General features: G+C 39.1%; 1 protein-coding gene across 4 annotated transcripts; it reads left to right on the top strand.

Annotated features, from left to right (window-relative positions):
* Nucleotides 1-724: 724 nt before the first annotated feature.
* On the top strand, nucleotides 725-10,153 carry ptpmt1 (protein tyrosine phosphatase mitochondrial 1). Of its 4 annotated transcripts, none has more exons than XM_043705501.1 (4): nucleotides 729-940; nucleotides 3,672-3,752; nucleotides 6,599-6,790; nucleotides 9,261-10,153. In XM_043705501.1, the coding sequence occupies exons 1-4, from the start codon at nucleotides 758-760 to the stop codon at nucleotides 9,426-9,428; spliced, it is 624 nt and encodes a 207-aa protein (XP_043561436.1). In that variant the 5' UTR covers nucleotides 729-757; the 3' UTR covers nucleotides 9,429-10,153. The 4 variants fall into 4 exon arrangements, with proteins under 4 accessions (XP_043561437.1, XP_043561436.1, XP_043561439.1 ...); XM_043705504.1 differs by lacking the exon at nucleotides 729-940 and adding an exon at nucleotides 1,212-1,259; XM_043705503.1 differs by lacking the exon at nucleotides 729-940 and adding an exon at nucleotides 1,212-1,280.
* The last annotated feature ends 1,270 nt before the right edge of the window (nucleotides 10,154-11,423 follow it).

Here is an 11,423-nt window from a genome sequence, read left to right as displayed (position 1 = left end):
GCCCAGTCTCCCCATTGTAGAGGAGACCGCATCGGGAGCAACAGATACAATAGATGATATTAGTGGATTTGCAGGTAAAACTTTGATGGATGTGGAAGGCTCCTTTAGGGCCTTGGATGGAGGTGAGGGAGGAGGTGTGGGCACAGGTTTTACAGTTCCTGCGGTGGCAGGGTCAAGTGCCAGGATGGGAGGGTGGGTCGTAGGGGGGCGTGGACCTGACCAGGTAGTCACGGAGGGAACGGTCTTTGCGGAAGGCGGAAAGGGGTGGGGAGGGAAATATATCCCTGGTGGTGGGGTCTGCTTGGAGGTGGTGGAAATGTCGGCGGATGATTTGGTTTATGCAAAGGTTGGTAGGGTGGAAGGTGAGCACCAGGGGCGTTCTGTACTTGTTACGGTTGGAGGGATGGGGTCTGAGGGCGGAGGTGCGGGAAATGGACGAGGAATGATTTTCAGGGAAATGGGGGAAAAGCAGAGGCTGGCACAAGGTAGTAAGAGTTAGACTGAATAATAGAGCTAGTGCAGCCACGATGGGCCAAATGGCTTCCTTCTGCAACTTAACAGTTTCGTTAAGAGACGTTTTTTTATTTGACATCAGCAGTCGTTTGTGCTTTCTTTTTCAGGTGATCAGTATCTACAATCCCTGACCCTGGAGAAATAAAAAAGGACATTCCTGCCGCCAGGAGGAACCAGTGAGGTGCCGGGGAAGGGAGGGGGGGAAGCGGCTCGGAGGACGGACCGGAAGTCGGGGAGGGTGCTTATGGGGGACGTGAAGGATAGGAAGTGGCCGTTAGTAATGGAGGCGTTGTTCGCGCGCGCCGTTTTCTTGCCGAGTCTGGGTTATAACATCTTCATGTCGAAGGTGTGGGGCCGGCATTGGTATGACCGCATCGATCAGACTGTCATCATCGGGGCGCTACCTTTCCGCTCACTCACCCATGAGGTACGGGGGGGTGGGGGGAGAGAGAGGCGAATGGAGCCTGGGGGCGGGGTCAGACTGTCATCATCGGGGCGCTACCTTTCCGCTCACTCACCCATGAGGTACGGGGGGGTGGGGGGAGAGAGCCCGCATTCAAGCGTGGGGGCGGGGCCTGGAGTCAGCCCGCATTCAAGCGTGGGGGCGGGGCCTGGAGTCAGCCCGCATTCAAGCGTGGGGGCGGGGCCTCACGTGACTGGGCGGAGTCTGTATGAAGGGGCGAGGCGGGGTTGCATGAAGTTGGCCAACGCAGATGGAAGAACAGCAAATCAGGCAGCATCAGGAGGTGGAGAAGTCAATGTTTTGGGTATTAACCCTTCGTCAGGACTAGATGTGAGGGTAACGGGAGCTGCAGAGGAGAGTATTAGGATGGTGAGGTAGTGATAGGTGGATAAAAGTAGTGGGTAAGACCTGGTTGGTTGATGGGATGGGTCAATCTGATTGGTAGCTGGAAGAAAGGTTCAGTAGTTGGAATAGAAGGGAGGAAGTGGGGTTGGGAAGGGGCCATGGGATGGGTGGGAAGGTTATATGAAATTAGGGAGCTTAGTGTTAAGGCCTTTGGGCTGTAGTCTGCCCAGGCAGAAGATAAGGTGTCGTTCTTCCAACTTGCAGACTGATTTGTTGTGTGTGAAGATGTTGACTGATGTTTCCGATGATGCCAATGGACCATAACTGTGGGTGGCTCTTTGCTTTGTTTTGAGCTGGATGTTTATTAAGCTCCTCTTGTGGTGCAGTGTCAGTGTCCCCACTTCTACATCTGGAGGCCTGAGTTCACATCCTACTTTCTCCAGAGTGGTGTGTGATGCTGTCTCTGACCAAGCTGATTAGACAAATATTTTAAATTAAATTAAACTGATGCAAAGGTGAGAGAAGCTAAAGTTGTACCAAATGTAGTTGGGGTTTTAAAGTCTACATTTTTTTTTTGCATTTGTGCTGATTTTGGGCTGCATTTGCCCCAAGATCCAGCAGAACCAATGTCAAAGCTCCTGCTTTACACGGATCATCTGTGTACAGTCTTTAACCATCAGAAAGGACTTGCACCATTTATTGCTTGGTTCAACAAATTCTTGTTGTGAAGGTTTTGTCAAAATGTGCTTAGGATGATGAAGAATCACATACTGGCTTCCCAAGGGTAGGCTACTGTTAGCTGTGCATTGGAAATCTCGAGTCTGTAATATTATCCCAGTACCTTTTTTAAAATATTTTTCTTTGTGATTCACCTTATTTTTAAAAATTATTACTGACCTTTTCTTCCAAAATAATTTCAAAGTAGTAAGACAGTCTTTGTCACAGTCACTTCTAGGAAATTTTCAATCCCTTGTGATTGAAGAAGTTATCCTGTAATAATTTTAAAATGTTAATGTAAGTTTTGTTTTTAAAGTTACGCTGATTGTCCACATTTCACATGATGAAGTCGTTATAATAGTATCCTGTCATTGAAGTATCCTGGTGTCAATCTAATTTGCATTTTACTCATTTCATGACTCCAATGTCCTTTCTACAATGGAGTTCTCAATCACATTCAACACTGTCATTATTAACACTCCAAGTTAATGCTTTCTTCTATTTTATTGTAATGCATCATCCTTGAAACATTGACATTAATGGTTGGAGGGAGCTTGCTACTTAGTGACTCAAACTGGAGAGGGTGCAGAGAGCTTCACCAGGATGTTGCCTGAGATGGAACAGTTGACCTACAAGAAGAGATTAGATGGGCTTGGATTGTTTCCTTTGGAGCAGACAAGGCTGAGGAGGGATGTGATTGAAGTGTATAAGATTGAGGGATATACCTAAGGTGAATAGGAAGCAGCTGCTCCCCTTGGGCCTCGGTTATGAGGGGTGCAGCTTTATGATAAGGGTCAGGAGATTCAGAGGAGATTTGAGAAAAACATTTTCACTCCGAATGGTGGGAATCTGGAATGTTATGCCTGAGAAGGTAGTGGAGGACGGAAACTTACAATCTTTAAAAAATATTTGGATGCACACTTGAAATATCATTAACATTAAGAGCATGGGACAAGTACAGGAAATTGAGATTACTGCGCATTTTAGTAGTAGTTATTGGTGCAGACTTGATAGGCTGAAGGGCGTCTTCTGCACTCTGACCTGTCCATTAAATGGCGTCAGGCTTTTGAGTCCAGACATCTTAATGAGGCAGAGTGCTGACACAGAAGGAAAGAAAAGGAAGCAAATCCAGCACTGTAGATCCCACTAACGTGTGGGACACGTTGTCCCATGTGCCTGAAGATCTGATGTTCAAAAATGAGTCTGTTCAGTCACAGATCTATGGTAGAAACTTGTGACCTGAGTTTTCACCAGTCTCTAATTGTGTATCAACGAGCAATGATTATATGAAATACAGCATCCCACTTGCCTTTTAGATTTTACAACCTCCAGTCTTGCTTTAAGTAACATGCACTTTAGTAGATTTCTATGTTTCTCTACTCAATTTCAGACTTCAGTTTTTGATTTTAATTTTTATTTGTATTGCATATTTATCTCTTTGCAGTAATATAGCAAGTATAATTGACAGTTCCTTAACCCATATCTGACCTTCTGTATTTGCTGATATTCTTCAATTTGTATTATTGAAAAATTTTGATCGTTCTGTGCAAAAGTCTACGTTGTCTCTGTTTGCCTGAGGTTCACATTTCTGTCTGCTACATCTCCTTCGATGATTCTTTTACTTGATTTACAGTTAGTAAATAAAGAGAATGTTCGAGGAGTGATAACCATGACTGAAGACTATGAAACCAAATTTTTTGTGAATACAACAAAGGTAGGTAGAAAAACAAAACTTAATGGGGAGGTATTCAATAGTTCACGTGCTACTTGGATTGAAGTGGAACAGATTTTTTTAGTGTAGGATCCCTTTGCAGAAAGGATTGATAGCAGGTGAATAATGCAAAATAACTTGGAGTTTTGAGATGAGACAGTAACCTTTTAATAGCATTGTAATTTGTAATTACCATCAAATGTCACTAATCATTTTCATATTTCACTCCTACATCGTCATTTCATGTATCACTAAGAATTGTCAGAACAACATTGTATCAAATGAAAGAGAAGAATTGCACGTTATTGATTTTTATTTTAAGCAAAAAAACCTCTTCAAGCATTGCAGTTCAGCTGTTTCATGTGACCAGGAGCCATGGTTGCTGCTTTCTCTATTTTCTCTCCTCTGGAAAGTACTGATGTTTGCTGGGAAACAGTTCCACTCTGGTGTCTGGTATTTTGTCCCAGTGAGCATGCTACATATTTTATTCTAAACCATGTGTCTTGAAGGCTATTTCAATACAATGGATATCAGACACAAGCCAACCATTTCCTTGCATGATACTCAAACATTCACATTTTCATCATGAGTCACTCTATAGCATCATCCATCTGAATGTTGCTCTTTATCTATCTACCTTTCAGTTGGGTACTATGCATTGGTTTCATGTTATTATGATTCGAACTTCCTTAGCAGCTGCTTTGATGCTTTTTGTAACCTGCAAACTGACAAAAAGGAAAGTAATTACAAAAATACTTGATGCAGAATCTGAAAGCATATAGGTTTTGTGTTATTGGGTTTGTTATCAAAATAGGATTTTTACTGAGGGAGCTCATTAGTATTGTTACTCAGGATGAAAATGTGTTGCAATTGGAAGTTTCCATTTGCATGCAGTCTCTCAATTGTAGCCTTATAAAGATTTCTATATTCATGTGATTCTCATATTTTGGCAAAATAGATGCAGAGAAACCCCAATAAAAGTATGGAATGTTTCTTTACAATTGAATTTTTTTTATTTCTTCACTTTTTATACTTGCATTGAATTTACACCACTTATTTTCTACACTTTCTTGATTTAGTTAATATTAAGTGATGAGTCCTTTCAAGATTTATTCTCACACGCTATCATTGGAAACCAGTTCTTTTCTAAATGTAGGTTGTCAGCCAGTGATGAGCATTATCATTCAGATTTTACCAGGTATGTTCATGCCTGTCTTTGGCAGTGCTGTTGCTTGGCTATGCTTTGTGACCAGAAGCCAAATTATTTGACACATTGATTCTATACTGAGACTATACATAAGAAGTGACTCTTTTTTTTTTATATTGAGAAATAAAACATCGTTTGTAGTGTTGCATTCTAGATGTAAGTTTGTTTGCTGAGCTGGAAGGTTCGTTATCAGACATTTCGGTCACCAAACTCGGAAACATCAGTGAGCCTCTGGTGAAGCACTGGTGTTCGTGACCCGCTTTGTATTTGTTTGTTTCTTTGGGTTGATGTCATTTCCTGTGGTGATGTCATTTCCTGTTGTTTTTTAGGAATAAATCCTTTTAGAGGGTGGTCAATGGGGTCTAAATCAAAATGTTTGTTGAACGCGTTCCAGTTGGAATGCAATGCTTCTAGGTATTCTTGTGCATGTCTGTTTGGCATCTCCTAGCATGGATGTGTTGTCCCAATTGAAATGGTGTCCTTCCTCATCTAGTATGTAAGGATACTAGTGAGAGTGGGTCATGTCTTTTTGTGGCTAGTTGATGTTAGTATACTCTGGTGGCTAGTTTTCTGCCTGTTTGTCCAATGTGGTTTGTGTTACAGTTCTTGCAAGGTATTTTGTAAATGACGTTAGTTTTGCTTGTCTATATAGGGTTCAAGTTCATTAGCTCTGCATAGTTCCCCTGTGCTGCAGTGTGTGGTGGCTCGTTGAAATAATGTTCTAATGGTGTTGAGATGACTGATTTGATTGGATGAGAAGGAATCATCCCAACACCACCCACAAATGAAGCTGCATTAGAACATTATTTCAACAAGCCACCACACACTGCAGTGTAGAGGAAAGTCAATATACTGTGTATTCAAACAGGATGGGTACCCAATGAACACAGTCTGCCAATTTCTCAGTAACAAACCTAAACAAGCAGATAAAACACATCCAGAAACTTTAGCCACTCTCCCCTACTTCAAAGACATCTTGGAAATGACTGCCAGACTACTCAGACCTCTTGGTATCATGGTAGCCCACAAACCCACCAACACACTAAAATAGCAGCTAATGAACTTGAAGGACCCAATATGGACAACAAGCAAAACCAATGTCGTTTACAAAATACTGTGCAAGGATCGTAACAAACACTATTGGACAGACAGGCAGAAAACTAGCTACCAGGATACATGAACACCAACTAGCCACAAAGACATGACCCACTCTCACAAGTATCCTTGCATACAGATTAGGAAGGACACCACTTCACTTCATTTGGGACAACACATCCTAGGACAAGCCAAACAGAGACATGCATGAGAATGCCTAGAAACATAGAGTTCCAGTTGGAATGCCATCAACAGACACATTGACTTGGGATCCCATTTACCACCTTTGAAAGGGTTTATTCCTGGGGAAAAAAAAACAGGAAATGACATCACCACAGGAAATTGTCACCAACCCAAGGAAACCTGAACACCTAAATAGAAAGTGGGTCACTGACACCAGTGCTTCACCGGAGGCTCACGGGTGTTACTTTGTATGGTGACAATCCGTCTGAAAATGAATCTTCCAGCTTGGCGAACAAACTTACATACAGTGTTACATTCCAATTGAATACTTTAAGTTAAATTGCTAATCAAAGTTGTGTTTCAGGAATGGGAATCCTTTGGCGTGGAGCAGTTGCGTCTCAGCACAGTTGATATACTCGGAGTACCAAAATTAGAAGACCTGAGAAAAGGCGTTGATTTTCTTACTAAACATCGTAAAAATGGAACCAGTGTCTATGTACACTGTAAGGCTGGGCGATCACGCAGTGCCACTATGGTGGCAGCTTATTTAATTAATGTATGTTGACCAAGTCTTTTTTAGTGAAATAAGCATTAATTATTATAATGAGGTTGCTCTGCGTAAATGTTGAGTAGGTATCTTGTTTTTGAAAATTTTAAGAAACTTCAAATTACACAATCATTTGTATTGTAGGATTATGTATCTGTGTAATTTTATACATAAAATACTGAATTTGAGTAACCTTTGCATAAGTTATAGAAAGGTAAGTTAATTTTTACCACAAGACTTTACTGTCATAAAATCTTCATTCCAATTGCAAGATGACAAGTGGAAATATACCTTCAATTTCAGCATCCTTCATTATTCTCTTCACTGCATCTTGTGAGAAGGGATTGTGATTTTGAAGGCAGGTATTGGGGAAAGAAAGCAATAGTAGTGGCCCCAGTCGTGTTTCAGAAATAAACCAATAAAATTTATTAAAAACTGTATGTGGGACCCTGTTGTTCAGTGCCAAAACAGATGCTGGAACTGTGAAGTGAAAACATAAAAGTTTGGAAATAATTAGCGGGTCCAGTGGTATCTGTGAAGAGAGAAATAGAATTACTGTTTCAGATCATGATGGAGCTGTATATAACACTAGGCCACAGCTGGAGTAATGTGTACAGTTTTTGTCCTAACTCTATGGGAAAATTGTGATTGTATTTAAGGGAGCAAGGAATGTTGCTTGGGCTGGAGTGATTTCAACTGTGATAGTTTGAGAGACTAGGTTTATTTTCCTTAGAACACAGAAGGCTTGAGGGGGTATTTGATTTGAGGTATACAACTGTCGAAAGGATATCTATAGTGTAGATAGGGAGGGGCCTTTCCACTGGAAGATTGGTCAATAAGCAGGGAGCACAGTTTTAAAGTAAGCTGTTGGAGGTTTAGAGAGGGTGTGAGGGAACATCTACTCCTTGAGAGGGTTGTAGGCATTTGGAACTCACTGCCTAAAAAGGTAGTAGAGGCTGAAACCTTTTAAAACTTGAAGAACTTTTTAGATGAACATTTGAAACATTAGGATGAGAAACAAGTGCTGGAAAATGGGATTAGAACAAATGGATGTTTGAAAGACCGGCACGAGCATGATGGACTGAAGAGCTGCTTTCCATACTGTAAAAATTCTGACTCTTTCATCAGAATGTTAAGTCATTCTCTTCAGATGCTGCCTGACCTCTTGTATATTTCAAGCATTTACTGTGATTTAATATACTTTTGAATAAAAAGTCAGTAACAGACACTATGTAATAAGTACCCTTTGATATATGTAATATTGAGAAATTCAGTTGTCCAATCCTGATTTAAATAACTTTAGATAAAGGCAGAATGTGGAATGTGTGAACCTATAAAATGGAGCAACTTATTTGTCCCTTCCTAAATTATCTGAAACTTTGTTTCCCAAAACTGCATATTTCACAATGGAGGGAAAAGATTGTTTCAGATTTTTGTTGTTAAATATTCCTTTAAAATTGGAAGATAAAACTATACTAACATGTATGTGTTATATATAACTGGTTTACAGTATATGTTAAGTTTACAGTGAATTCAAAAGAACATTTATGGATTGATTTTTACCCTATTCCTCCTTCCCCTTTTTTAATTCAGTGTTTTTGTGATAATCTCATAGTAATTTCATTTGCTTTCCTGATTTTAACTTATCTGCCTGCTGCTATTCAGCTGCCAATCCTCCTCCCACTCCAACAATCCAACTTGATCTGAATATTGACCTTGATCTTGTCTCCGTGTGCAATCCTGATGATTAAATATTTAAAAAAAACAACCTTTTGCACTGTTAAAGGTCCCAATTAATTAAACTACTCTTATCCTGAGACTGTTACAACAAGAAATATTTAGATTTCTATGCTGTCTTCAGCTATGTTTCCATTATGGATATAGCTGAGCACTTTCAGATTCACATCATTTTATTTCTAATATCTTTTTTGTGGTTCTTATGTGGCTGATTTTACCAACTATCTTTTGTATTTCATTTGCTGTCTTTTATTAACCCCATATTTGCATTGAAGTATATCTGTTGAACTCAAAATGCTTATGCCTTTTAATCTGAAAACATCTGTTTTTCTCCCCCCACACCTCTTTTTTTTTTTTTCCCCCCCGCCCACCACCACGAATTGAACTTTCAACACTTCTCAATTGGCTTATCTCTACAGCTGCCGATTGTCGAAAAGTCGGTCCTTCAACTCAAAATAGATTTCAGTACAGTTTTAAAATTGTCCTGTGCTGTCTAATCTTCCTCTGAATGCTGACATAGCAAAATCTAGTTAATTGAACGTCCTAAATTCTTCTGATAGGAACAGCATGTCTTGTTTGTTCATACTTCTGCTCATTGTTTGCTGATAATTAATTTGTTTTATTGTCTCTAGTTGTGTGACTGAATCAACTGAGCTATAAAATATTGCAAGTTACTTTATGCATATCTAATCATGTTCTGAATCAAATATCTGAACAGTTTACCTCTAAATCTTTTCTTCAGCTACATCACTGGACTCCAAAGAAGGCCTGTGATTATATTGCTTCAATCAGACCTCATATTATTATTCGTAGTGGACAGTTTAAAATTTTGAAGAGCTATTATGAAGATCTGTTCCCAGGAGAACCAGACATACTGTTCGAAGCAAAACGCTCCGCAGCTTTCAAGTAGTGCGGCACAACATTTGTGGACATTCAAATGCTAATATCCTCAAGTGACTGAAAGGTTTAGAATCGAGAATGATAACTGGCAAGAATATGGTTAAAGTTTCTGCGATCAGCAGACACCAGTTGGTTTGTTTTTGTTTGTGTAGCATGAAAGAGTGTTGTATAGTTGTACTAATGTAAATATCAATCAGCTTTGAATTTTTGTTGAGATATTTGCTATTTATAGACAGTGTCAATGTAACTTATAGACGAAGCTGGAAAGTTCTTTCTTTTGAAGAAAAATTCAGACACACTGGGAACTTGATTTTAACTTTCACTGGAAACTAATTAACATCAATTTATTGAGCGAGGTGTCAATTGTACATTTAAATGTTGTATTGCAGTGTTTGAGGAGATAGCTTGGGTCAGTAAAGATCTTTCGTTTTTCTTTTTAAAAAAGATTTTGTTGTATGGAACTAACTTGCCATCTGTCCATTGGAAAAGAACAGTAAAATAACAGCATTTGTCATTAATGAGGTTTAAGTGTTGACTGAACTTTGTTAACACCATAATTCCATGCTGTCAGTAAGGAGCTTTTAGTCTTGCAAAAAGCTTTGACCTGATCCTGCTAAAGGTATGAGATTGAAGTATTACTCTGGAAAAAGTACCCAAAGCAAAATCTAGTTATGACCTGTAATATGTAAAAATGTATTTCACTGAGATGCAATTAAAATCCTTTTATGTTTTGTACATTTCATTCAATTCAGTGAAATTAGCTATTTCTTGTACATTTGGGGAATACTAATTTTGATTTTTCTTGTTACCTGCTACAGGCCATAGGGGAGAATGCTTTGTAATGTTTAAATTACTTGGAAAATAACTAAATTTATGTTATTACTCAATCAAGGAGAAATTATACAAATGTGTGAATGATCACGTGGCATTAAACTGATCAGATATTCTGAAACTCTATCCCAGTTGACAATTTTGGATCAATAGCCACTTAATTTCAGTGCTAAATTTAAAGTCCACCTACTGCGTTTAGTTATCGGTTGGGTGAAGTTGTGGTGGCCTGGTAGAGAAATGGGAGCCCTGTACTCTGACCAATGATGTCTTCAATACTTTAGTAATCTTCTAGCAATACCATGTTTTTTTTTATTCTATCACCTCCATGCCACAGTTTAGGCTTAGTTTTGTGTCTTGGATCACATTCCAATTACATTTTATATAGAGCCCTTGCCGACAACCATGGGAGTCTTTCATTGCATCAGTCTGAATTGTGTTTATACCTAAAAGCTTTAGATGTTATAGTTTTTTAAAAATTCAAATGTATTACTTTAATACATGGAGTTGTGAAGTACCCAATTTATCAGATTACACAAATGTTATGGTCATGTTAATCTAATTGACAAGTAATAATACAAATGAAATGTTGTGAAGCCAAAATGAAACGAGTTCATAATGAGAATCCCAAACATACATTAGCCGTACCTGCCGTTTTCAGAATTTGGTAATATCTTGTAGTAAATGTTTTAATGAATATGTAAACAAGATCCACCTGAAACAAAAAAGTAAACAAGCTGCACATATAGCATCTTGCAGCATAATCATAGAGTCATACAATGTTGAAACAGGCTCTTTGGCTCATCATATCTATGCTGACCAATAAACACCAATCTACACTGTTACCACTTATCTACACTTGGTCCATGATCTTTTATGTCCTGGCGTTTTATGTGCTGTTCCAGATGCTTGGCAGATGTGGCACCGTACCACTCTCTTAGGCAGCATATTCCATATTTCTACCACCCTGTTGGTGAAACACTTTTTTTTCATACTTCTTTAAATCTCTTTCTCCTCCTCTTAAACTTGTGTTATTTGGTCTTAGACGTGCCTGCGATCTGTCCTCTGTGTGCCTCTCATAATTTTGTATTATTTGTACCTCATCAACTAAATTATTTGCAAATAAGAGGTATAACAATTTAAAATAATCAAGGAGATTTGACAAGTTTATTTAAGT

The sequence above is a fragment of the Chiloscyllium plagiosum genome, chromosome 16, assembly GCF_004010195.1.
Source record: "Chiloscyllium plagiosum isolate BGI_BamShark_2017 chromosome 16, ASM401019v2, whole genome shotgun sequence".
Taxonomy (NCBI): domain Eukaryota; kingdom Metazoa; phylum Chordata; class Chondrichthyes; order Orectolobiformes; family Hemiscylliidae; genus Chiloscyllium; species Chiloscyllium plagiosum.
The sequence above is the reverse complement of the archived record's forward strand: the minus strand, read 5'-3'. Positions and strand labels throughout refer to the sequence as shown.